We start from the raw sequence: 26966 nt of genomic DNA, 5'->3' as shown, positions 1-26966 counted from the left end.
TGATATGCAACCGATACAGCCGAGTCACCGGAAATCAACGGAAGTCAAGAAAAGGTGATGATATAATCGGACGCTGAACCGCACGACGTGTGGGTTGCAGTGCCACATGTTGTATCTTCTGCACAAGTATTTCGAACCATGCCTATTGAGTCACGGATGGTATCGGGCAGACAACGTCGCGACCTCGCTGCCTAGCTTCTGGTGACAGCAGAGTGAAGTAACGGAGTGGGGCCTCAGATGACCCTGAGCCGATGCCAAGCCATATTTATGCCTTGGTGCTGCTGCAAAAGCAGGGAGCATAATTGATGGGCGGGCTATTACAAGGATGATGCGGTGATGCGAGGTCGATGCCCTCACAGGAGGACGAGTTCTGGGTTTCAACCATTGCCAACGATGGCCATGTCCTTGCGTCCTTACCTGCCCATGAGTCAGATCATGGACGAGCTTTGTAGAATTTACAGACCTCAACCACAATATTCGTGTGGCAAACCCGGACTCAACGCAAAACTCGATTCACAAATGTTTGGGGTTCACATAGGCCGTGATGTGCAGTAGATTAGGCAGGCTATCACTATTGGATTATACAGGTTGTAGAGGATGCTAATCCAAGTTGTCTGGCGATGCAAGTCGCGTCCTGGAATCAAAAACAAATGCTGCCGCTCAACGGTCCGCCGCCAAAACATCTGTAAACATCCCAATCGTCGTGTAACATGCAATAATCATGAATGAGTAGAGTGAACAAAACGAAAACACAGTAAATGCAACCATAAGAAAAGACAAGTTCCGTGATGTCATACGTGCTTTTTTCCCGTGTTTCTTCATTGACAGCCGTTTCCGACGTGGTTCCAATCTTGTGGTGTCTTGAGGACTTGTTCAATTCTGCACTCACGCACTAACAACCTTACATTCCCGTGTCAAGAATTGTACCGTGGGGCCAGCTGCCAATTACTTCAGCCCGAGGCTTCCTTGGTAGTATGGCTTAGTTCTCATCGTCGCCAATGCGAATGCGGCCCTCGTTGGACAAGCCGTGAGCCCAGTATCCGCCAATCTCGACGTTTGTCTCGGGGATGCTACGGTGGCTGATGAGGAGCCACAGGCCAAAGATGGGCTTGGCGAGGACGTCAAGAACAGCATATGCCAGAATTTCAGAGTCGACGGAGGCCTTGCGGGCACCATCGGCGAAGCCCCACACACTAAGCGGAACGTCAGTCCGGTATCAACAATTGTGGGAGTGGCGATGCAGATGCGTGGCGGTACTCACATGGGGTAGGCTGTCCACAGAATGAAGGTAAATAGAGCCAGAGATCCAAAGAGCTTGGTGACCTTGTTTCCGCGGGCCTTGACGGTGTTGGTGCCGTGCAGGGCGACGTGCCAGACGACGAAAATGTAGGCGATGCAAGCAATGGCGTACCAGCCCCACTTCTGGGCGGTCTTCTCGCTGCCGTAGGCTGCAAAGAGGCCGGTCAAGATCATGATCAGGTCGGCAACGACAGCCATGAGGGTGTGGGCGCCATCAATGCCGGCCAGGAGGCAGAGGTCAGCCAGCAGGAGAGGCGTAGTGATGGCCCAGTCGATATACCTAGCGAAGTAGACCTCACGGCAGACGTCGTGGTAGGTGTCGGGGACCTTGTTGTGGTGAGACTTGACCTCGACGCAGTGCAAGTTGGCACCATGACCGGTGGCCATGCTGAAGTAAGACAGAGCAGCGGTAATTGTGATGAGCGTGGTGATGACATGATAGAGACGCTTCGACACAGGGATGTTCCAGGACAGCAGGGTGAAGAAGCCCGAGGCTACCAGCATAATTACGAAGACGACCCATAGTGTGCTGAAGCCAGTGTCGCCGGCGACCTCATATTGAGTGGGGTCGGCTATAACAGAGCAGAAGGCATTGTCAGTCAGACTTCGAGTGATGGGTGGGCAATTGCGGCTGCTTTGAGGCACGGGGATTGGGACATGGAAGGGGAAACGGACAGGCCAGGACGTGCCAACGGTGGTGAGGGTGAGAGGAGGTGAGCAAGGGGTGAAGTGAAAAGGTGAGAGGCTTGACGTACGCTTGACGGTGGGAATGGGATCGATCTCGAGAATGTTCGACATGTTGACTGCGGCGAGGGAGCACCAACGGTAGAGTGGCTGGCGGGATTTGTTCAGGTCAAGTCGGTTCGAGCTATTCGGCCGGCTGGTTCGTGAGTACGAGTGGTCGAGCTATCCCACGAATTCTAGTGGTGTGAGAAAGGAAGGACGGAAATATCAGTATGAGGAGAGAGAGAGGAGGCATAGAGGTTATCAAGTCTGTGGGCATGCGTGGCCGATGCGGGACAAGCTCCAGCCACCAGCAGCTAGTAACATCATGCTGGCAGGATGCAGCAATGCAGCAGCAAGCAGCAGCAGGAAAAGCTCAGCTGAAGGGCTGGTCTCGTTCCAGTGGTCGATGCACCGACGTAATTGATGACGTTGATGATCGTGAGATGACCGTTCGGGCTAGGAGGGAGCTCTGGTGAGCTTGGGATTGTGCTGTGGGGAAGGTGGAAACGGAGACGGAAACGGGCGGGCCACTCAGTAGTCACCATGGCTACAGTCAATTGATTGTGCTCGACATGACATGTCTGTTCGCCGTGTGGACGACCCAGGAAGATGTAGCCTGGATGTACTTACCTAGGTACTCACTTGTTGCTGTGCTCGTACTCCATGGCCTGACCTGACTGACCAAGAGCTCCTGAAACCTTCAAGGTCGCCCTGCATACGAATCTTAGCGACTACGTACGGAGTACATCCGGTGGTCTGCCGCATCCTGTTGCATCCTGTTGCATCCTGTTGCATCTCCTCGTCTTGCAGCACGACACAGCGCGGCAGCAAGCAGAGCAGCAATTCTAATTTCCCGTTTGACTTTTGTAACCCCTCATCACCAGGCACTGAGGAACGGGGCACACAGCCACAACCCCTGCGATCGTGGATTGTGCATCGTGGATCGTGGGCGCATTGCCACGGCCTAGGCATCGATCGCGGTCGGCCGTGCATGTACAGTAGCAGTCTACGAGTACGGGAGCATGCATGTACCAAGTGGCATCTAGACTGTCACGCCCCCAGCTCACCGGCCTGCAGCCGCACCTGCCTCCAGCCACGAAACGAACGTGAAGCAGCATCGGCCAACAGTACGGCCTCGCGTCGTCAACCGTGCCGGGTTCCAAGCTTCCAAGCGTGCTCCAAAGGGACAGGACGAGCGGGGGATCGTCATCTTCTTCTCCTTCCGGGGAACTCGACATCTGACTGCCCGCTCCTGATTGATCAATGCATCAACACCACACTCGTCTCCTGACGCACCCTGAGCAAACTCAATCGACCAACCTCACTGCCAGTCTTCTGTCGGTCCGTCAGTCTTGTCACAGACTTGCAACTCTCGATGGCCGCTGGCGTTGCATTCCTCCGGCAATCTGGCAGGTCTAAGCATCCCAACAACCGCCGCCGCCATCGCAGTCGCCGTCGAAGTCGGTTTCATTTTCCTCTCGTCCCCGGTCCCCAGAGCTTGAGCTCTCCTTCCCCGCGTTTTTCCACCCACCCACCGTACTCAGGTAATACCACGGTACCCCAGGCAACCAGCTGGCTCGGCCGAGTCGCTGTTTCAACCCCGCAACCGACCGTTTCTTTTCCAAGTACGGTACCTAGGCCGACACCCACTCCAGACCTTTCTGTCCTTTCCGTTCCTGCTCTTGTACCTTGATGGCCACTAGTGGCCTGTGACGTCGCAGGATACCTTCCTTCACTAACACGTGCCTCAGCCTACGCTAGACAGGGAGAAGATGGCAGTCGTCCCCGCCTGCCTGCTTGACAAGCTGGGCATTTGTGCTGGCTGTATGCAGCAGGAATGTCGGCCCAGGTAGCTCGACATCGTGCACCAGCCCTCGACATAATTTTCCCTGCGAGACGTGCTTCGGCCGAGTCTCTGCTACCAACCAGGTCAGCCTTTGTACCACGAGTCCTACGGTGGGCTGGCGTTTGCTTCTTAACTGAGGGGCCGCTGTAGCGACACTGCCCTTGTGACGGTATCTCCCCGCGGGGAACGGTTGTGCTGCTCAATCAGAGCCACCGAGGCTGGCCCAGTAGTTCTCCAGCATTGGACTATGAGCGTGATTATCGAAACACTCATAGGGGACAAAATCAGGCCACCTAGATTTTGGTGCTTAGTTGCATGCTTCAGCCACTGCTAGCAAGCCCGCCATAAAGAAGCGTACCTCGAGCTCTGGCTGCATAGCTTAAACCCTTCTCCATCGCCCAGTGGACAACGCTGTCTCGTAGAGCTTGCCCACCTTTTGGACATTCTCGTGTCCAGCTGATTGCGCTGCATCATACGCCACCCGATAAACATGAATCGCCTCTGAGAACAACGGCCGATGGTCTCTCCAGCCCGTGATGCTCCTAAGCTTCTCGGATCCTGTCCATTGGGGAAAGTCCACCAGTCCCGGGGGCCATGGACTCTCTCCCTGCCCCAGATCCTTCTTGTCAACGTACTTCAGCCCCTCCGAGATACCATATTCAGCAGCTAGTGCCCTCCCCACCTCATCCACCGTCTCGTACCTCCGCGCAGAGATATTGAAGACCTGTCCCGAGACGTCTTCCCGCCGTGGATGCGCTGCGATAGCGACATACGCGTCACCGCAGTCATCGACATGCATGCTGTGGACAATGCTGTCTGGTGGGACCGGCATCACTAATGGCTTGTCGTCTGTGGCAACCTGGTTGGCAACGCTCAGGAAGATACCATAGAAGCTTGACGACCGTCCGTGGACATTCGTGGGCCTCACCAAGACTGGGGAAAAGAGGTCGTCGTGCTCGAGAATCTTTTGAGAATATTCTGCACGCAGCGCGGCGAAAACTGGTGGACGGATGGGACTCAGCTCGGTGTGAGGGCTGAGGGAGGGATCGTTGGCGAAGTGAGGACCCAGCCCGTAGTCCTTGCAACCCGAGGTAAAGATGACTAGTGGCCTGATCCCGTCTTCCACACTTCTTGATGCCACTGTGCGCAGAAGACTGATGATAGCAGTGTAGTGCTGAACATAGTCGCTGTGGTCTTCGGTGGTGGAGACGATGGCGTCGAGGGCCGGGGGCAGCTGGCTTTTGATCTCATCGTGCGTGCCAACATCGCCGATGCTGCCTATTATAGGCAGAATCTCCTCAGCAGCAAGTGAGTGCGCACTCGAGGGGGACCTGACGAGGCCGTACGTGATCCAGCCGGCGCGAACGAATCCTCTCGCGACAGCGTTGCCAATGTATCCATTCGCACCGGTGACGAGAACGGTCCTAACTCTGGCACTCTGAGGTTCCATTCTTCGTGGCGGTTGGTCCGAATTTAACGTGGCAATATCACCTAGGTAGGTCAGAGGTCATGTTGAGAGGAACCTGCGCGACGACATTAATCCTATTTATTGTATCTTTGTTGACCCATACGCGATGTGTGGGCCGATTGTGCCTCTTGTTGGGCGGTCTCATTACAAATCATGCTTTCGGCCGATCGGACACCGTCTGGTGTCACCATGTAAGCGCTGGACACAAAGAAGCGCTACTCTCATATGCAATCAATCGTACCATTTTGGCGCTAGTAACCTGCACATAACACCCCACACCCTTTTTTGTATGCACTTTATTTTTTTATATATTTTCACCTCCTATATAATAAATACCTTATTAATTTAATTTTAACCTATATTAAAAGAAAGCTGCTTCTTTATTAATTCTTTTAATATTTATTTAAAAAGAGTAAAGGAAATATTAAAGGTATAAAGTATATTAATATTTTATTTTAAAAAAAAATTTAAAATTTTAAGGAAAGTATAATTTTAAGTAAATCTTATTAAATTTACCTTATTTCCTTAAAAATTTTAATGTAATTCTTAAAATTTACCCTTCTTTAATTCTTTTTAAAATTTAATTTAAACTTAAGTTATTTTTAACTTTAATTTAATGTAATGGGCTTAGGCTATTGCCCAAGCCTTATATAGTATGGCTAGATAATTCAAGGGAGCTTGGATTATTACATACCTTTTGGCTTAGTTAAAAGGTTGCTGCTTTACAGCTTATGGGAAAAGGCGCTAGCCAGCCTGCAGCCCCTTTAAGGCCAGCCCATAATAAATAATCCAAGCTTTAGGATTAAGAGTTTAAGTTATGTTTATCGCAAGTAAATGCAAGCACCCCTTTTATAAAGAAGATCCCTAACTTAAAAGGCAATATTGCGGGTAAGCCTTGGGGGTAATTATATTACTATATTAAGGGGGTCCTGGGGGAAGGGGCTATATAATGGGCTTAGGCTATTGCCTAAGCCTTATATAATATGGCTAAATAATTTAAGGGAGCTTGGATTATTACGTACCTTTTGGCTTAATTAAAAGGTTGCTGCTTTGCAGCTTATAAGAGAAGGCACTAGCCAGCTTGCAGCCCCTTTGGGGCCAGCCCATAACATTTAAATATAAATTACTCCTCCTTTAAATACTTAATTTAATAATAAAAAGAAGAAATAAAATAAGAAAAGAAGCAGCTTTCTTCTTATATATATTTTAAATAGATTGAAGCTAAATTAAGAGAGTTGGAAAAAGTGTAAACGAAAAAGGGTGTGATGTGTTTTGTGCAGGTCATTAGCGCGAAAATGGTATGATTGATTGCATATGAGAGTAAGCCAGGTGGGTAGTCGACAACTGAACCTCGCTTGGGCCCTTGGGTCTTGCTTGGCCTCGGCTGGCATATTGTTGTGTCGAGGACCAAATCACTGCCTGTCATCTTACCGCCGACCCAAAGACGGATAGGGAGCATGCAGTATGAGTAAGTTCCCTGCGTGCAGTGTTAATAAACAGGACTAAAAGATGACAGCTGCAGCCAGTCCCCTTACTTTCCGGCAGGACTTGTCTGTTCTCCACGAACCCCCTCTTTTGTAGTTTGTGCTGCTACTCTGCAATACGTGCGACCTCTATCGCCCCCCAACATCATTCACCTGCACTTGCTTGCCAACCCACCCTAGCCCCAGTTGCAGCGCAGTTCTGCGCCTTGGACTCTCGCACTGATGGCATCACTCGTCAGGGCGGCGGCGTGCCATGCCTCGCCTGTGTTCCTGTCAGCAGAGCGACGACGGACAAAGCGCTCTCCCTGATCCACCAAGCAGCAAAGAACAAGGCCAATCTCATCGTATTTCCGGAGACGTACGTACCTGCATTCCCCCTCTGGAGCTCTCTGAGAGCCCCAACTGAGAACCATGACCTGTTCCGACGCATGGCTCTCGAAAGTGTCTTCGCAGATGGAGAGGAGATCCAAGCTATCCGAGTCCGGGCTACGGCGAAACAGACCGGGGCTATCGTTAGCATAGGAATATCTGAAAAGGTCCACTCGAGCAGCGCGACGCTATATAACTCGAACCTGCTTATCGGAAGCAACGGGGACGTGCTGGTCCATCACCGGAAACTCGTGCCGAGAAGCTGACCTGGAGCAACGGCGACGGACACGGCCTGAGGGTTTCGGAGACAGCCTTCGGGAAAATAGGAAACCTCATCTGCGGCGAGAATACAAACTCGCTAGCCCGGTACTCCCTCATGGCCCAAGGGGAACAGATTCATATCTCCACCTGGCCTGCAGCATGGCCGACCAGGACGGCGAAGCCGGCGTCATCGAACGTGAAAGGAAGGACGAGCGAGGATAGTACGAATGTGACTTTGCCGATCGCAAGGAGCCGGAACTACGACAACGTTTCGGCCAACAAAGTGCGTGCAGCTGCTCATTGTTTCGAAGCAAAATGCTACGGGATAGTGTGCGCCGGCGTTCTTGAGAATGAAGCCATCAGTGTCATCGCCGACGGTGCTGAGGACCCGGAAAGAGTCTCTCAAGTCTTGAGAGATTCGTCGAGAAGCGTCAGTATGTTTTTTGATCCTGCGGGGGCGCCAATTCAAGCTTTCACGGTCAACAGCGCTGGTGAGAGAGAAGCAAAGGAGTTCTTGCAACATGAAGAAGGCATTTTGTACGCGGATTTTAACCTTGAGGACTGCATCGAGGGGAAACAGTGCCACGACATATCCGGGGGCTATCAAAGGCTGGACGTTTTCGAGCTCAAGGTGAATCGTCACCGGAAGAGCCCTGCAGTATTTTTGGACAGCGTGCAGGGCAAACCCGTCGATATTCGGACCACAGCTCAGCCGACAGAAGCGATAGAACAGTAGAGGTGAAGGGTGAACAAAGGTTTCCTTGCTCAACACTTTCTGGAGCTGACTGAGCCTGTCCTCAGATCCAGCCCAGGCGCAGTTTCCAGTAGAATTGCTTTATAACGGGTATCATTTGGATAAGTGGCGTATAAGTCTATGCATGAGTCACCAAGGCCAGTTTAATTCACAATCTACCTGGGCATTAGTTTCCCTTGCATGCGAACAACACTTTTGGCCTCAACCACCACGCAGACAACAGCACCTCTCCTTCCCTGCCCCTAGTCCATGATGAGTACTTATCTTCCTTGCTTTAGTTTCCGCGGCAGAGAAACGGTGAACGATCTCCAATATTGCATACGATAAACGTACACCAGGAAGCATTCTTAAGGACCATCGTGATGGTTCCGATGCTGTGACGATTAAATTGTGTTCGCAAATCAGACGTCGCAAGTCCCTTGCAGAAGTCCTTGAAGCCTCTTATTCCTCGAGCCCAGTCACATTTGTAATATGGACGTGCCACCATTCTAGCTAGTCTGATAGCAGGCTTGCAGACCGAATTAGAGTGAACGGAGAATATGAATTATGATTTAGCAATAGTACATATATGAAGTATACGACAAGGTGCTCCAACCCACAACGCTCCCGCAATAGAATTAAGCATTATTCGCATAAGAGGAAACAATATCGCAAACATAGGATCCCCGGAAACAGATTTCATGCCGATTTGGCTGTAGTTGTAGGCTCGTCGACTGCGGATCAAAGACCCGAATCAGCCTGCGGCCATGGGGCGTTCTTGGCATGTTCATTCCAAGCCTTGCACTGGGTGTTCAGGACATCTATATCGCTCTGCTTCATCCCAGCTTGATAATCACGAAGTCGCTCGAGGAAGGTCAGCCCGAGTCCCCCGGAAATGTGCCATGCGATGTGGCAGTGCATTCTGGAAACAATGAGTCAGCTAAAGTATTCCTTGACGCAAACGGCTCGTCGAGGGGGGACATACAGCCAGGAGCCGGGGTTGTTTGTCTTGAACGCGAGAAGCAGCCAGCCAGCGGCAGGAAGCATGGTCACATCACGTCTCACGGGGTTGGCTCCGTTCAACAGGGAAGCGTCAAACGCATACTTGGTCTGCGTCGCAGGGGCTGCTTCCGGTGACCGACCAACGACAAGGAAGTCGTGTCCCTGTACAAGACCTGTTAGCACAGCTGGCACAAGAATGCGATTTGGGATTAAACTTACGTGGAGATGAATCGGATGTGGAAGACTGAAAGCTCCTTCTGGATCATTCTCGATGAGCCAGTAAACCCACTTGTAGACATGTCAGCCTTTGCGCGAACACAGGAAAGCGTGGAAATCATGAACAAACTCACTTGGTCAACAGCGTCCACCTGCCAGATGCTGTCTGTTTCTGGGTAATCGGTGCGGTTGGAAGCAATATACTGGGCCACGGGGTTCTCCCATTCCGTCCTGATGGCTTTGCCGTTGATCTTCCACACAAACTTTGGACCGGTGGGAAGCTGAACCTCCAAGGTGTTGTCAGCAGAAGGCGTGAAGGCGGTCGAGACTTTGCGCTGGACAACCGGAGTGAGATTGAAGAGATCCAGGCAGTTGTGGTCTCTCGGCCGTGTGCCCTCGTTCGTTGGCAGGCTATCGGGAGCACCGTCGTAGTGGAGAATTGCAGCTGGGTGAGGGGTCCTTGATGCGCCGCAAAGGTTGCCTCCGCCGAAGGTCACATTGAACCAGTAGTTTCCAATGTCTTCCTTCGCTTCGATTGTGACGTCGTATCTTTGGCCCACGGCGATGAAGAGGCTGTCCGTGGTGAACGAAGTCACAGGGACAAAGTCGGAAGCGATCACTGTCATGTCGTGGCCGACAATCGAGACTTGGAAGTTATTCTCGACGCCTGATAAAGTGTCAAAATTGCTGGCTGCTCGCGGGCTACGGGGGCCGATGTGACTTACTGGTGTTGATGAGACGGAGACGATGCCTCTTTCCTGGAGTGAGCGTCACCTTCTCATACTCGCCTTCTCCTGTCGATGGGTTCACTGTATGGCCGTTGAAGAGGACGTTGTCGCTTGGGGGAGCGCCGTTGGTCTCGGTGTAATGGACGAGGTTATCTGCGGTATCGTGGTAATAGTCCGTCAAGAGCATGGGGCCAAGATCAATATCATAAGGCAGGCTTGCCGGGCCGTCAACCTGGATGGCGCCAATGATCCCGTTACCGTACTGGGCTGAGAAGTGGCTGTGATACCACCCACTCCCGTATTGTCGAGCTATGAAGGTATACTGCCGCTCACCACCTTTCGGGGGTATAGGGCACTCGGTGACTGAAGTCCTGTTAGTGATGAATGCTCAGGTTTCCACCAATAAGACGAGAGCCTTTGAAGGCTTCTGCAGAAGGCCAGAAGATCTGACACGTCTGACAAAGCCCAGCCTCAAACGTGTTCAGTAGGGATTTAAAGCTGTTATGAACCAACTTACTTCCGTTGACACCGTCGTGAAGCTGTATTCGCGCCAGTCAGCAACTGATCAAACCGTAGTGCAATGCTTCTTGGGGTTTCTGTCTCATCTTTTGAACAGTGCTAGGGGTGGTAATTGATGGGGAAGGACACTAACATTGGTACCGAGTTGCCGGAATCCGTGCCAGTGAATACTGGTGCCTTGGCTGGCGTAAGCTTTTGTTTGACATGAATTAATCTCAGTTCCCGCATGGATACTCACCATTGGTCTCCAAGTTGTTGATGACTTTGACCGAGATGGTGTCTCCCCATTTCGCGTGGATAGTTGGCCCTTTACCATCACGTTAGTGACATTATGTTCCGAGAAGCTTGAAGCGGAGCAGGATTGAAGACACACCAATAATATCGCCTAATGCAAATTTCAGTCAGTCGATGCAGTTCGGTCAAATTTCATCGTAGAAAACTTACCGTTGACCAACATCACCAGATCTTTGACCACTCCATCTGGCCCTTTCCAATTGGTCTCTTCAGTGAGAGTCAGTGTGTACGGCCTGACAACGCCGGTGAGCGGGGTCTTGGTCTCGTAATCCGTGGTAATGTCAAAGCCGTCGGCCCAACATGCACGGTTTGTGGGTGTATTACAGCCCACGTCCTGACGGACTTCGGTGGGCTGGAGAAGTGAGGAGGGAGCTGCCCGGGCTGGCTGCAAGGACAGTAGCCCGGTGACAAAAAGGGAAGTAAAAAGATGCATCTCGACAGAGCTGGGAACGAATGAACCAAAGCGTCAGAGGCAGCCAAGCGAGCGAGGATGAAGAGATATCAAGAGAGTGTGAGCTGTGCTTTGGAGTGGTTGTGTTGGCTCCGAGTCTCATGGAAAGGGCAGACGAGGGAACCTTTATACTCCAAGCTCACGATACCATTTGCCTTGATCTGAACTAGACCTCATACAACTGCGGCCGTCCGAGGGATCGAAGCCCTGTGATAAGCCATCCAATGTTTTCTAGATTGCTTTCGAATGGTCGAGAGGCTAATATTACACGAAAGGAAACGTGTGTGATCAACTGTGGTCTAGGCAGACCGAAACGTTCCTCATAGGACCGTGAGATCGTGAAATGAGATGAGTAGTGCTTCGCTACCGTCAGAACGCTCCTCCACATTGCGACAGTACATGCATGCCAGTTATCTTCATCGAAAATGAGTTTCTGGGCGCCGTGTAACTGCCCAGCGTGGTCTGTCATGAGACAAGGCGCCTGGGTGGTCCACCCCCCGTTGTCAGGACTATCTAGGGTTGACACACCTTCACTTGAAGGAGGTGGAAGAGTGCAGTGCTATCGAAAAGTAATTTCGGAATGTAAGGAAGAGCCGAGTAGATGTATCAAGAGGTATCTAATATTCAGGCTTCACTTCACGGAAGCGATATGCGCGGTTCGTGGTAACTTGAAGAGTGACATGGAAAACCCGTATACTTCCTTGACTTGCGGATAGATGTCTAAGCGCTTGCGCGACCAACTAGTCCTCCCTGTCCGAATATGCCGAACACGAGCTTCACAGGAAGTAGGAGCGAGAAAGCGAGAATAATGCTGCTCGGCCGCATGGCCTGTCCATCAGGCTGAGCATGAGAAGGTCCAGCGAGGATGAGACCAGGGGCGCAAGCATGAGCCTTAACCCTCAAACTATCTTGGTTCTTTTCAGCTTTGCCCGTGGGATGCCCATTGCCAAGCTGTTAGGCAAAATGAGTGAAGTGTTATCAACAGCAATGGGCAATTGATGACATACGAACAAGACAGCCTCGAGGAGTCAAGCTTAAAATCAGCCTGACTGTAACAGACTAGCTTCGTCCCAGCCGAGCTTCGTGGAGGTCTCATTTTCCGGGCGGCTCGGAGAACCCGCATGAGGGCGGGAAGTATGGAGGTTGTCGACAGGCCGAATAGAGTTTGAACTGGTCCCGCTGGCTAGCCGCTGACAACCGCTCACGCCACCTGGGGGTTATACACGACACACACGATATACAAGCAGTGGTCTGGGAGCCACGGCCAGCAGCGGTAGCACGAGCCAAGCAATGAACTATCTGGAACCGGACGGCTCATAGCTCGCGCGCGAGCGATCAAGTCACAATCACATAGTGGCCATGATGTATCTGAGTGTTTTGAACCGGTGGGTCTCATTTAAGTAGGGGGATGGGTGACTGTTCAAGCCGATGTTACCGTTTCATCCCTCTATCGGGAGCTTGTCAGTCGGCCGGAAGAGAGAGTAGAGAAACGACATGGCATGGACATGATGTCGAAGAGATTGCTTCCAGGAACCGGCTGGTCTGGGACTGTCAACGAGATCCCCCCCCCCGTCGATAAAGTGTCTACATAGACACTGTCAGATCTGGCGTGCCCCGTAACTGGTGCCTGGGATATCCGATCCCGAATCCTTGGTACTGGCTCGATCGTACAGAAGTAATTGGGCATCAGAAGTACCAAGTACAGCCATCAGCCGATGCCCGTGCCTTGCTGGGAGACTGTCATTCCACTTACGAGGTACATCCCAGTGTGATCCCAAGTACAACGGACGCATTGGCCCGGACTTGATTCCTTCGGACCCGACTTGCAGAGGCGCTCACGAAAATGTGGACAAATGACCACACAATGCGATCTAGGAGCCTCGGGCCTCGCCCATTTCTCGAACAGGTCCTGAGAGTTGACGGCGCACTTTGCTGCATGTGCATGTGATTCCCTGTGCATGTCTCACGAAGTGCATAGGGGCGTCTCCCCACACGGATGCCTACAGCGGTGTAGGCATATGCGCCAGCGGCCAGGACGTCCTCTTTGGGCTATGACTTGACGTCTCTATGTGAGTAAGACGTGCAGCTGGCCAATCACTGGTCGGCAAGGGACGGTCTATCGTCGGCCGGTGGTCGGCCAGTGGTGTGGAGGCCGACGACATTGCAGCCATAGTCGGCCGGGAATTGGGATTCGGATGCTGGCGAAATAACAAATCCTCGAAGCCGCTGAGCCCCAGGCATGCAGTCGGTGAGTCCATTTTATTGCCACTCATTTACACAAGGCTTAGTACGGGCCGTCCCCAAGGGCTGGAGGACTGGGGTTGCAGCCTTGGCTTCGTGTTTCGTTGGCACGAGACCCTTGTAGGCCGCGGCCTTCTCCTTTGGTCTGCTTGACACAGTAAAAATAAACATCTTGAGGCTGACATCCTGGCTTGCCCAACAAGACCTGATAGGCCAACAAACTTCGCCCAACCGTCTAGAACAAAGCGATGCCAGCACGGCTGGCACGCCACCACAATACCGTACAGCTGAGAGCACGCCACAGATCCTGTAGATGCTAGATTCGCGCTTGGCGTTTGTGCCGGTAGCCCCTATGGAACCAGCGCAACTTCGCGCCACTCGTGCCTATGAACGAACGCATGTTGATGACTGCGTCGCGGCCGAGCCAGTGAGACGACCGCTGTCCTGTTGGGCATTCACCCCGCAAAATAGTGGGTCTGGTGGAAGTCGGAACTTTCGATCGTATTACAGACGCACAACACTCGGGCCTTGTGATGGGATCATACCCATGCCCGTGGGTGCATGACTGCACGCAAGCGCGCCGCACAACAAGGGTGTCTGGCCCGGCGGGTGGCCGGTCACGAATACAAGACAAGACCGTGGGAGATGGTGCGCAGCTTTGCCGCTGGCGCGAAGACAAGTTGAAAGATGAGAAATGACGACAAATCGGACTGTCCCGGTGCTCACCGGCAGCTCGATAGGACGGGCGAGGTAACATCCCGCGCCTCCCGCCGTCTCCATTTTCTGGGATCCGCTCACACTATCGCTGCGTATATCTACCTTGGAGAAACACAGGGATCGGCCCCTGTTCCCCACGTGTGATGTTTCTACTACGTCTCAAAATAGAAAACTTTACCAACACAGGCATGAATGAATCTTGTCTGTCCTCGGGCTGAAAAGACTCTTTGGCAGGGGCCGCCGCTCATGTGTGCCGTAAAAGGTCACTAACTCATCTCCACAAAGAGCTGCTTCTGGGGACTCTGAGGCATTGTGGAGGGCAGTCTCATGGTTGGACACACTGCATGTGGCGCAAGACGGACCTAAGGGATTCCTGAGCCTATAGGATTCTTGGCCCATGTCAGATTGCAATGCTCTCTTTGAGATAGCTCGCTGGTCCTCGTCTCGCCATTGACTGCCTTTGCCGTGTCTGTCTTCAGCTCTAATGCCCTGGCGGCAGGCCGGACGACAGATCAGGCGACCGCGCTCCTTGTCAGCATCCTACAATGCGCATTGCATGGACGATTTCTGGGATTCGGTACACATTTGCCCGGTATGTATGAGAATCGCACAATGCAGACGCCTAGACCCGTCTTGTCGTGAGTGAGGCTCAGAGATGGAGGACGAGGTCCATCGACTCCTTCAACCTACAGACAATTACACACGCGGGCAAAATCATGTGTGAAAGTCGGCACTATCGAATACGTGGTCCTGTATCCATCTTACTCGGTATACTCGACTAGTACTGGTTTCTTTCGCTGGGTCCAGCGTTGCGCTACGGTATCATGATCGCTGGCGTATCAGGAAGACTCATACCAACGTTAAACACCTTCGAAGTCCCAATGTACCAAGACTTGTGTACTTCCAAGTCGCTTGTGGAATTGACGTCTGCAAGTGTGCTATCATCCTGGTGGTGAGACACGAAGAACCAGGAACTAGTGAGGAGGTCATATCTTTATGTTGTGACATGGAGGGGGCAACGTGGTATTTTGCACGTGTCCCGTCGTACCAGCGACCTTATTAATCTGTTGCTGAGTCTTATTAATACTTTGCTGGGTAACACAGGTGGGTTGGTTGCGATGTAAATCACCTAGATTAACTGCACGTGGCACCAGGGCAGATCAGCGTCTCGCGCTAAAACCCGTTGAAAGTCTGGTTACGGCCTCCCTGTGCATGTTCGGAACGCGGCAGTCTCGCCACCTGAATGAGCCACCTCGTTCCCGTGGGACTCGGGTGTAATGTTGTTCCCGCCTGCAGATAGGCACTTGACCTCCCTTGCATGTTGAATCCGAACGGGTTCAAAGCAGCGAAATTGCGGTTCTGCACAGGAAAAGGAGCACGAAAACATCACCCCTGAATGAATTGATACGGTTCTCGTGCAAGGGTTGGCACAGTGCTTGTCCAGACTAATTCTGAGACTGATAAAGCACCCCGCGGGATTGCGGGCCGGATTTCCAAGAGAAAAAAGCAACGCTAGTGCCTGGACTGCAGTCCCTGCTGTGTTTTCTTGTCTGAGGACTTCAAAAGCGGAAGATACGAAGTCTTCTTTCTCCAGGCTCCACAATGTAATGCTTACTGTATGAGACGCACAGTCAGAATCGAACAGTGGCGTGTGGCATACGAGAGTCTTCACACGTTGTGCCAATCGAGAAATCCAGTGACAGCTTTCTATCTACACACACTAGCTAAATGGGGCTCGAGATCTACAGACTATGCCGGATCGGTTTTAACGTAGAAAAGGTCATCGGCTTGATGATTTTCCAGGGATTGCTCTTTTACGCTGTATTTCCTATTGGAACCCATCAATACAATCCCCCTACTTTTCCTTCAGCATGTTGTCTAACCTGAGCGATTTGGAGGTAACTTTGTAGCCACTGAAAACGTTTGCGTATATATTAGAAGTACTCAACCGTGGTATAAATGAGTGAGAGACTGCGAAAGCCCGAATATGAGGGCGTCGAGAAGTATTATGATCATGTGCGGGGCACGAAGGAGGCAGAAGCAACGAAACATGACGGACTGATTCTATTTTCTGGTGATCCTCTATCGTCTGTATGTAGGAAGACACTGTAACTTGACCATATGGCTGAGTCAATGCCTACCATGCCGTGGACCACACACGGCACACAGATTCTTTACAAGTTCAAGAGGTGTAAAGCTTGTCGTCTCTCCTTGTCTCAGCAGCTGGGCTCTGAGAAACTTCCTCGCCATGATCTCTTCTTCGTAATCGGATCACGCCTTTTCAAAGTGACCTGTAGACTTTGGTCTACGTCACCTCATAAGCAATGCTTCCGAATTTGTGAATCCATATATCCAAGGGACCCACTGCTTTGTTACGGGCTTCCAAGACCTGTACGAGACACAATGACCGCTCATGTCCTTACTAGTAGGCTTTCATTAAACCTTGGCGAGCAGTGTCTTCTGCATGATCAAGCGAGCAGCGAAGAAGAACGCAGAGCCGGCGATGAGAGATGCGCCACCGAAATACCCGGGACCACTATAGCTTCCAGGGCCGTCGTGGCCATTTAGGATGGCTCCGGCAATAGGAGGCCCTGTCAGCCCGCCACAAGCCCAGATGGCCATGGTAAATCCAATCATCGAGCCCAGGTTTTTCGGATCAGGGGTGACGGTCGTAATGATGGCGGCTTGTAAGGACACAATGCTCCCGATAAAGAGTCCTTGGATAATGGTGACCACGAGGACGCCGGCAGCCGTGTGCGTGGCTGCCCAGACGAACAGAGAAACAGCGCAAAGAAGGCCATTAATGATCACGACGTTGAACTGCATAATCTCAAGTCAGTCTTGTCCAGATCAGAATGAGTGCGAATTAGATAGAGGCATTGTTGAGCCCTCCCTTGCAAGACCTCGATACCGGAGGCCTGTTGAACCCAGGTTGGGGGCAAAACAAGGACTGCGATAATGGCCGGGTGGAATTCGAAGACATCCAAGGCAGAACTCACACAGCCCAGATTATCAGCAAGTGCTCCTGCGAGGACACGGCCGAAGATTGACACGGCATTGAAGATGGCCACAGTGTGCGGCGCAAGCTTTGCACTGAGGCCAGCCGTGATTGCGAATGGAGGCAGGTAGAACAGAGGAATGTAAAGGCCCCAGTTGAGCAACCAGCCACCTATGGCAACGAGGATGTATACCGGCCGTCTCATCAAGGAGAGGTCCATGCTTTGTTTCGTCGGGGGGAGGCGCGGCTTCATGGTCAGGTTTGCGTCTGTGTAAGGTCAGCTGTAAGCCAGAAAGCAGCGGAATGGACGTAGCCGTGGGTTCACACACAAGCCAAAAGCACGAGAACCACTAGAGCACATATTCGAACGGACCATCCGAAGCTGAGACCGACTTCGTTGAGCAGCCTGTTGAGCGCGATTGGGAATATTACCCCACCAACAGCAGCGCCTGCCATAACAATACCAGAAGCGAGACCATAGCGTTTATCAAAGTAGTGTCCAATGATGGCTAATGAATTTGAGAAGAGGAAGCCGAGACATAGACCCGCTAGTATAGCTTGGGCAAGGAAGAATTGGTAATATTCCTTGCAGAAGCTTGTCAAGACGAGAGAGATCACGTAAATCACGGAGACTGGAAGCATGGCCTGCCGATGGTTATGTGTCAGCGTATAGTCTTACGTGCCCCTTCAACGGCACGGAATGGGATTCAACTTACCACGCTGCCGTAGCGGTCCAGTACTGGACCCCCTACCAAGCCTCCTGCGAAGGTTAGGAAAATCTGGACCGACCCAATCCATGAGATGTCTGACTGGGTGTAAGATTTGAGCTGGTTCTCGCCATACCATTGCTGGTAGATTCTGTCTTGGTGTTCAGTACGCCGGATCGAGAGACAGCCGAGACGCTATTCACATACCCGAATCCGGTGAGATATCCAAAGGTACAGAACATGCTGGCAGCCGACCCTGAGACTACCAGCCAGGCTCGGAACCCGCCTTCGGGGAATTGATAAGCTTCATGTCCGCCTTCACTGTGAGTCTGGTTGTCGCTATCGGCTTTGCTTTCGCCCTGGTCTACGAGTCCGTGGACCTTCTTGTTGCTGGACTCGTCGTTCATCGTTGCTGAAGTGGCGCACAAGAGGTCGTGTAGTGACCGGGGCATTGTGTTCTTGTGGAGTAAAGTAAATCGTTATTATTTGGGCTCAGTCAAAGTCACAAGAGTGAGAAGAGAATCGAGTGCTGCAGAGCAACTTCTTTCTGAAAGCTTAGCTAGAGGACAGCCCGGCACGCTCAAATACTCCGACCAGAGTTTCCAGGGCAAGACATGTATTTCCGTGAAACCCTCCCAATGTGAACTTGATTGCATACAGATTGCCTCGAGGCAGCTCGCCTGATGGCCTACTCAAGCAGTGCTTGACCCAATTGGCCGATTAATCTCCGTCTCCGCGTATTGACCCAGCTGGGACATCACCCGGTTATGAACCGATTTCAGGCACCACATGGATGCTCCAAGCCGATTGTTGAAAGAGTGAGCACCCGATTCTTGATGCAAGTCAGAGAATAACCAAAATGCCGTTTGACAGTTGCTGCCCTCGCTGGCAAGAATTGAGTAGCGATCGATCATCGCGGTGCTGCCCAAGACACATTTTCCAGTGTTGCGGAACCACTGCCCTGCTACGACTTGGGGCTGATTCATTGTTTTCTAGGCAAAAAGGAAATATAACCACTTCTCAGCCCGGTCATCCAACATCTACTTCAAGAATGCGGCATGGACAGCCCGTAACTCGCTGACAAACAGGGCCGGCACAATATGTGGGCGAATAGCGCACCGTCTTACGTGTCCATCAATGCCACGTCATTTATGTGACTACTTCACAGCCTGGTCACACCTTGATCAAAATCCAGCGGACGGTGATTTGGGGACCGAAAATAAAGTGCCGGTTGTGTGGGAAGCCCTCGAAGTAGTATCGGCCACACTTGTATGCAAGATAAGCCAGTTTAAGTAACAGGCTCAAGCCGGGTGCCGATCAGTCTGCTCAAATACGCGTGATCACTGAACCACAAAAGTGCATTGCTGCAAAATCACTTCCATGCCAACTCATGGCCAGCTGACAGCAGATTACAACAATGGCCAGTCGACCATGTGACACGTCAAAAGAGAGGAGACCCTGTCGGAACGGGCGGACCTGCTCGATAAACTTCCGCCCTCGGCCATCGTATTGGGCGATTGCGTTGTCTATGAAGCCATTTATGCTGCTTCCTCTGAAACGTTTGGCTCTGCTCCGTCTGTACGCTCCTCGCAATGCATCGCCTGATGCGCGCAACCATTCGCACTTTTGCAGGCATGCTTCATGTGTAGAGTGGCCACCTACGCGTCGCAAGATATAAGCAGCAGTCTGCATCTTGGACGATGACCTGCAACCTTGCACCAGTGCCTCTGGCTCATGCTGAGTCGCCTGCGACTGGCGAGATGGACTCTACCAACCCACCTCTTCAACTTGGAACACGCTTGCATATCTCAACGCAGACTTTTCAGATGCGTCGTCTGATGAGTGGCGGCAATCCAAGTCGATGGTGCAAAAAAGTGTTAGCAGCTCCGCAATTGAATATACACAGGTGTTCCGCGTTGCGAGAGTGCAAAGTCCAGCTGCTGTTGTTTTTCGGACTCCCCGTGCTCAGCTAAGCCGATCATGCCTGTTTCTTGGGAGTGCCCAGGATGTTACTTACTGATTCAGCTATTGAGCTTCTCAGTCCCATCGCACAGTGATTGGTGCTCCAGGCGAACGGATCCCACAGCAAAGTATGAAACCGGTCAACGAGTCAGAGCCTCTCCCGAACGAACTTCTTCCATCCAGCGTAATTCTGGCAGCTCACTGCATGCACTCACCTGTAAACCTGGCTCTCTGTCGGCAATATGGCCACGTTGTTTGCACCTGGACGCAAATACGCACTTTTACTTTCAGGACTCGTGCTGCTTCTTCTCTTCAGCTTGCGGTCTTTCCCCACAAGGAGCCTGGGACCATTGCCGACCGCCGAGGGCCAGCAGGCTCCCCCTGACGAGGAGGGCACGGTACGAGATGGCGACCGGACCGTCGTGGCGGCTCTTCCGCTCCCACCCGAGTACAACGCCACCGGACCAGGGCGAAGTTCAGAGCCACAGTCTCAGTTCTGTAGAGACAGGTTCAGCACAAAGTTTCTCGAGGACTTCCGGGACCGCCGAGCAGGATATTGTTCAGAGAGCTCGGCATCCGACCTCACCTGCTTTCACACCGTCAACTCCGGCTCCTTTGCCAGCGGGTCGTTAGACTCCTTCTGTATAGCTCAAAAAGGCGTTGTCTTTGACACCAAACAGCAGAAGTTCGCATTCGACTGCCAGATTCGTGGGCTTTCCGACCAGGAGAAAGCATTGGGCGCTGCTCCATTCGAGGACTTGCAATCTTACCAGTATCTAACTGGGCCGAAGTATATTCTGAAAGAGTGGATGGACCTGAAACTCAAAAAGACGCCCATGTTTCTGGGTGGAGGCTCTGTCGGACCATCACAGCTCAAAGAGAAGAGCTTTGTAATTCTAATGAAACGGGAGGTAGACGGAAATCTCTGGTTAGCATTTCTGAGACAATTGTTTTCCTTTCTGGATTGTCAAAGGGGTAACTTTGTGCGGAGCGCAGAAACCAAGACATTCTGTGGCCGCATATGCGACTTGTCTATTCCGGATATGAAGACAAATTAGCTTGCTGACAGATTTCCCAGGCATTGCCTCAATGAGATCATGGCAGTCCTATCCACGCTGGATGTCCTGCGCACCACGCCTGACCCAGATTCTGGAGGCAAAGCTGTGTTCAGCCCCGAAGACCTTCCAAGGACGGAGATAGTGATCATCGACGAATTTCCGGACGGTCCCTATTTCGACCTCTTTCAACTAGCATCGGGCAAGGAACCCATACGGTTAGCTGAGTGGGTCGCCAGTAGGAGTAGCGACACAAGCTCCAGGAAAGATGCGGCTGTAATACCAGTGGACAAATTAATCATCCCTTTGGCGGGTGCTGCCAACCCTCTCTGGTCGGACTGGGTGACCATCAATTGCGACGAGAACGCTGTCCTGCGGGTCTTTATCCAGCGAGTCTTTGATTTCTACGGCATTCCCCGCGAGCGGCAGCGTGGTGCACCACGCTCACATGCCTCCAGCCTATTCCTATCGCCATCCCCACCGAGACTCAACGTCAGCATCGTTGTCCGAAGGAACTCGCGCAGGTTGATTGGACTTGAAGAACATCTCTTCGAGGCAGCCAAGGCCAAGTTTGCACACGTGGCGGACATCCGCCTTGTGGACTTCGAAGGCAAGCCGTTCCGAGAACAGATCGAGATTGCGCGACACACGGACGTTCTGGTGGGAATGCACGGTGCCGGTTTCACGCATGTCATGTTCATGGAGGAAGGACGAGGAGCTCTGGTCGAAATCCAGCCGGACAGGCTATGTCACAGGGGCTTCCGCAACTTGGCTAAGATGACTGGACAGTTATACTTTGTGGCCGGGGCGAACAAGGTCCTTGGAAATTGTTACCCCGGTCCTGGAGGAGATCTGGAACAGATGCCAGATGACGGGACCTCATTCCTCCCGTTCGACACCTCCAGGTGCTGGAGCTTCACGACAGACCCCGAGGGTTGGTCGTTCGTCTGCTCTGATCCAAGGGTGACAGGAGGAGAGAAGTCGTACATGATGTGCAAGAATCGTGCGGCGAGCGATGGTTGGTATCACACCTGCGAGAAAAAGGAGGCATCGGATATTTGGTGGATGACACGGTACATCATGGAACAGGACAGATTCCTGAAGCTGATGGGGGATGCGATCGAAGCCGTGCAAGAGCGGGAGACAAAACGAGAAGGATGAAATAGACGCGTTTCTTGTGATTGAAGGCCAAAGGTCTTGATGCCGAGTGACTACATTGTGTTGATCCATGTGGGTCGATCAAAGGCTGCTCCGATACCAGTGCCTGTTTGATGTTAGCCAGCAGAGCTGTAAGCAACATCCATGGATGACTTGGGGTGCTTTGGAAGTGGAAGTGGAAGGCGACCTACTACTGGAAGAATGCACTTTGCTGGTTCGCATGAAGGGCCTGAGACCAAGCCACGCCAGAGACAGACGTTGCAAACGTTGGCGGTCGGCGCAGAGCTCAAATTGAGAGAAATCGTTGGAATCGTTGCAAGGTCCCAGAGGAGGCAGCTCAACCATCACTGTCGCCATTCGGGCGATTGTCAGAACAGCACAGTGAGCAGTGTGAAGACCGTTAGAGGTAGGTAAAGGGCAGAGGTGATTTGGACGTTGTTTGCCGGCTGCGCAGTCAGCTTGTCCGCCCGAGTCGACGATGCCTCGGCCACCCCGCAGTAACTAAAGAGCTCAATCTTCTCAGGCATCCAATGTAGGTTGGCAATGGCAGGGAAGAGCACACCCCGCTGCGATGTGAGGTACCACCAACACAGCAGTATGTGAGCCAATCATTGAATGTAGAGCAAGTAATATGGGCTGCACGCTCATGTGGAGACTTGACCAGCAAACAGAAGTGGCAGCCATGTGGCCGACTACCTACGCAAGATTCTCTTCGTAGCACTGAGAAACCAGCTCACGAGCGCACGGAAAGTGGTCACAGATTGGGTGCAAGGCTGTGGGACATTCTGCAGAAGACAGCTCTGAGGGTGTTGCCGAGCGTCGAGCGCACGGGGGTGCGAGGCACTGCAGCCCTTGACAGCAGGAGTCAGGGTCAGGGACAAGTTCTACAAATGCACCTGGGCAGTCTCATCGATTACGATAACAGAATGAACAATTGATTACAACCGACAAGCAATGGTCGAGGCTTTGATGGGAGAGACTGCAACGAAAGTGAAGGCGTCACGTGCTGGGAAGAGGCAGCGGGACAGGCTTGGGCATCGGTAGCGGGAGCAGCAGGCGCAAGAACGGATCGAGATCAGCGAGTCCCAAAGTGGAAAGGTGCCCAAGAGCCCAAAATTTTGGTTGGCTGGCTTAATGTGGGCGCCAGGTCTGGAAACGGAGGAGGCGGGTGGAGGATGAGGCACAAAATTTACGGATCCCTCGACAACGGAACGTCTAATATTGACAAAAATACATACAGAAGCTTCGCAAAACTTTAAGCATCATGCACATTATTTTTTTGTTCCTGTAAAGTGCCATGGTGGCTTGGGATCACGACAAGTGTTGCGGTCCTTGCTTGGTGTTGACCGCGCAGGTGTGTGGACATGGGCCCACATAAGCTGTCAAAAGGCCGCTAGCGCGAGCTTGTTTCCTCCCAGAGCCGCACGCTAGCCTGCCCTGGGCCCAGGTACGTGTCTGGTTTGTGATTCGAAATCAGCCACCAGCTCCCCCTTCGAGTACTTAAACCCTCAGAGGCAGCTGGCTCTCTCTCCTTCCCCCTTCCTTCTTCCCTCATCACAACACAACACAACACAACACAACAACTCCTTCTGACACAACTCAGTGGCCTCGGCCCCTCCGATCACCTCACTGCACCTCAACCTCCCCTTTGCATTTGTCGACATTCCATGATTGGTTTGCTCCTGTTGCTGTCGGCCCTTCATCCAGCGTGGGACGTGAGCTCACTGCATATGGCTCTGCAAGTGGTTCGGCCCTTCATCCAGCGTGGGACGTGTGCTCACTGCCTATGGCTCTGCAAGCTGCTTCGGTATGGCTTCGTGGTGGCGAAATATTGATTGGACCTTCTTCCCCCCCTCTTTTCATTGCACTCGTGAGCTTGTCTCGCGATGCGAAGAAGAGAATTGACGACCTGCTTCGCCTGCCTGACGTGTGACGGTCGACATTCAGTCTTGTCTCCCTCGCTCAGCGGTCTTTCTCTGTCGTTTACTGCCTCTGCTTGCGCTGTGATCCCTTGCGACCTCTGTGGTGATACCATCTCTCTTGCTCGTCCCATCGGCCTTGCTCCTCTTCTCCTACTACGTCGGTGCCGTCAAACCTGTCCATTTAATCTCAGCCAAAGTGACAAATGCTAGTGCCACACCCATCGTGTTTGTCTGCGACGCAGCACACGCAGTCAGGTCAGACTGCGCTTGTTCCCGCATGAGCTCTGCTGGTACGCGACGCGTGGGCCCTCGGGCAGTTGCTCTCCACCTTCGTCAGCAGCCTACCTAGGTACTCAGGTCCAAGGACTCCAACCTGGATCAAGAGGAGATCTTGATGGATGCATCATTGACAGTTTCACTCGAGGAGAGGTCAGCGTCGTCTGAACAGACCTCGATCAGCCACTCCAAGCAGTCAAGGCTCCCAAAAGCACCAACCAAACAAGCAAGCAATTGTTGGTGGCGGCCTGAACTTTGCGACGGCTCCTTTCAACTCGTGCCAAACAATCCCATGCTAACGACTGAAACCCTTCTCCGCACCATCGTGTGTTTCGTCCCTTGATGCGTAGTTCTTTGTGCCTGTCAACTTCTCTTTTCTCCCTGCCCCACCACCACGCACCCAACACTGGCAACCGTTTCCTGGCTGAGGAAACGACGAATTGGTAGACAAATGACCCAGAATTCTATCAAACAGTGCCAGCCGCCCAGTTCATGGGGCAGCTCCCAAAAACAGACTGTGCACCAGTGCGAGTTCTGGCTCACCCAGCGATCCATCGGCGTCACACCTCCTGTACAACCTTTCGATGATCCAACCGCGTCGACTTGCAGAGAGTCCGATCGAAAACACGAACATGGGCGTATAGAAAATTCATCTACGAGTATCTCTCTTGCAGTTTGAGACGTATGCCGTGGGCTGACAATGTCCTGCGCCGTCCACGGTGAACAAGCTCGGCTCCTTCACCCCATGGAGGTCAAACGAGATAGATCCCAGACCGTTGTGGTGGTGACCTCATCAGACACACGAATGACAAACACAGCACCGAATTCTCCTCGACTTCAATCTGACTCTCCCCCAAACGCCACCTCTTTTGTTACAGTATCTCACGCAACGGCAGAGTCTCCAATTTGGCAGGTTGCCATCGAAGGAAGCTGCTGGAACTTTGCCCCATGTCTTGTTTTGACATACGTGAGCCTGTTTCGAAGAGCGAAAGTCTGCGCTATCCACAGACGAGATCGTTTCCGTCTAAACCTTGCAGGCAACGAATTCGAGTTCCGACAGAAACGACCGCTGTATCGGCCAAGTGCGGCTCCTAGTGAGATACGAAGGCCGAAACCACAAGAGTAAAGCTGCATTGAAAGACTACTGAGTTGTTAGACGGCTAGCTCGATCCCAAGGCTGGATACGGGAAGCCAAGCCGACGAATTATTCCCCAATGGTATGACCAAGAGTGAACATGACATGCAAGAAGGAGTGCATCAACCCAAATTCACCTAGGTACAATAAGCGCTGTGCCCAACAGTATGAGGGTGTTTGAGTGCGCCCTCATGATTCCTCTTCGAGTCCAGGCACTTTGCCACAGCTCTTCGGGCTCGACAACAACGATTTGAATCTAAACACGTCCTCACAACATCTCTCCTTGCCGTTTCCTTTGCTAATACTGGTCGCTGACTAGCTTCTGTAGTGATTCTGATGATGTTTTGCGATCTTTCCATGTCTTTTGGATTTCACTCTTCCAAAATAAGACAGGACTGTCCAGTCCTATTCTGCCAACCCAGTCGGCAAACACACCCAACTATATTCGGTGGTTGGATCAGGAGCTGTGATCGTCTTGGTGTACTTCACTGGCTCGAACGTGATGACCGAGCGCGTGATCACGCTCAACTTGCAGCCGTGGCAATTCGTTGCCGCCGTAGATGTGACCGTGTAGGGGTACTTGGTCAGGGTCGGATCGCCCTGGACGGGGCTGCCCACAACTTTGGTGACGGTGCACTTGACGCCGAGTGTGGTCGTGATGGCGAGGTTGCGAAGCTCAACGTCCACGTAACCCGGAGAAGGAGCGAGGGTCTGCCCAGGCAGCTCCTCAGCTACAGTGGTGGTTAAAGTGGGCTCATTGGATTTGAGGGGATTTGCGACGGCTGCCATGGCAAAAGCCAGGACCAAAAAGCTTGTGCTGAACATTCTCTGGAAGAAGTTTGCAAATGTGGCTGAAGTCCAGAGAATTGCAACGTGGGTATTCTGCAACATGAAGCAGTCCCAATCCGCACAAGTTGCTACTTATAAGTACTCCATAATTAAATACGTCGCTACAATTCCAGATAAGCTGCTAGATTTCGTGGCTGCAGCGAGAGTAGCATCGGGCAACTTAGCCATAGTGGCTCGGAAAGCTTTGGCGCGAACCACGTAGGGATGGTTGCCAAAGGGCTGGCACTTCAATTAGGCTTCCCCTTTGATGCATTCAGAACCCGGCGTATTCACCAAATCTTTGGGGTTCTTTTCGTGCCTCAGCTGATATGTTGCTTGTGTTCCAGTTTGTGTTTCCCGACGAGGCTTGATGTATCGCACGACGCTGGAAGAGGGTAGAACCAAGGAGCGGCACCTCACCATACGATGGGGGGGGAGAGAGAAGAACGTCGAGACAGAAGACGGTGTTCTAGTTACAGATTCGTCTGGACATACATGCAGCTCTAATTAAATAGCCAGCCACGACATCATCGAGCCTTCAGTGAGCTGCACGGAGCCGACCTTCCGGGTT

At 52.3% G+C, this 26966-nt stretch overlaps 7 protein-coding genes across 7 annotated transcripts; 2 read left to right on the top strand and 5 right to left on the bottom strand.

The window, feature by feature from the left end:
* Positions 1-979: 979 nt before the first annotated feature.
* On the bottom strand, positions 980-2097 carry INS49_003783 (uncharacterized protein; the record flags this gene model as incomplete). Its single annotated transcript, XM_043164573.1, has 3 exons — positions 980-1193; positions 1262-1871; positions 2055-2097. 3 exons carry the CDS (start codon positions 2095-2097, stop codon positions 980-982), a joined length of 867 nt encoding a protein of 288 aa, XP_043019338.1.
* Positions 2098-4250: 2153 nt separating this feature from the next.
* On the bottom strand, positions 4251-5321 carry INS49_003782 (uncharacterized protein; the record flags this gene model as incomplete). Its single annotated transcript, XM_043164572.1, has 1 exon — positions 4251-5321. The coding sequence occupies one exon, from the start codon at positions 5319-5321 to the stop codon at positions 4251-4253; it is 1071 nt and encodes a 356-aa protein (XP_043019337.1).
* A 1482-nt stretch (positions 5322-6803) lies between these two features.
* On the top strand, positions 6804-8189 carry INS49_003781 (uncharacterized protein; the record flags this gene model as incomplete). The annotated part of the gene is made up of 3 exons (XM_043164571.1): positions 6804-6807; positions 7010-7335; positions 7410-8189. 3 exons carry the CDS (start codon positions 6804-6806, stop codon positions 8187-8189), a joined length of 1110 nt encoding a protein of 369 aa, XP_043019336.1.
* Positions 8190-8927: 738 nt separating this feature from the next.
* On the bottom strand, positions 8928-11573 carry INS49_003780 (uncharacterized protein; the record flags this gene model as incomplete). Its single annotated transcript, XM_043164570.1, has 11 exons — positions 8928-9108; positions 9172-9350; positions 9408-9476; positions 9539-10071; positions 10130-10495; positions 10650-10671; positions 10785-10828; positions 10890-10958; positions 11025-11036; positions 11096-11137; positions 11540-11573. 11 exons carry the CDS (start codon positions 11571-11573, stop codon positions 8928-8930), a joined length of 1551 nt encoding a protein of 516 aa, XP_043019335.1.
* Positions 11574-16790: 5217 nt separating this feature from the next.
* On the bottom strand, positions 16791-18511 carry INS49_003779 (uncharacterized protein; the record flags this gene model as incomplete). The annotated part of the gene is made up of 5 exons (XM_043164569.1): positions 16791-17174; positions 17258-17619; positions 17682-17997; positions 18069-18210; positions 18267-18511. 5 exons carry the CDS (start codon positions 18509-18511, stop codon positions 16791-16793), a joined length of 1449 nt encoding a protein of 482 aa, XP_043019334.1.
* A 1752-nt stretch (positions 18512-20263) lies between these two features.
* On the top strand, positions 20264-22237 carry INS49_003778 (uncharacterized protein; the record flags this gene model as incomplete). The annotated part of the gene is made up of 3 exons (XM_043164568.1): positions 20264-20274; positions 20338-20949; positions 21100-22237. The coding sequence occupies 3 exons, from the start codon at positions 20264-20266 to the stop codon at positions 22235-22237; spliced, it is 1761 nt and encodes a 586-aa protein (XP_043019333.1).
* A 3735-nt stretch (positions 22238-25972) lies between these two features.
* Positions 25973-26356, bottom strand: INS49_003777 (uncharacterized protein; the record flags this gene model as incomplete). The annotated part of the gene is made up of 1 exon (XM_043164567.1): positions 25973-26356. One exon carries the CDS (start codon positions 26354-26356, stop codon positions 25973-25975), a length of 384 nt encoding a protein of 127 aa, XP_043019332.1.
* Positions 26357-26966: the final 610 nt, after the last annotated feature.

This window comes from Diaporthe citri (assembly GCF_014595645.1).
Source record: "Diaporthe citri strain NFHF-8-4 chromosome Unknown scaffold_10, whole genome shotgun sequence".
Classification (NCBI taxonomy): domain Eukaryota; kingdom Fungi; phylum Ascomycota; class Sordariomycetes; order Diaporthales; family Diaporthaceae; genus Diaporthe; species Diaporthe citri.
Note: the sequence above shows the minus strand (reverse complement) of the source record. Positions and strands in the feature narration are given on the sequence as shown.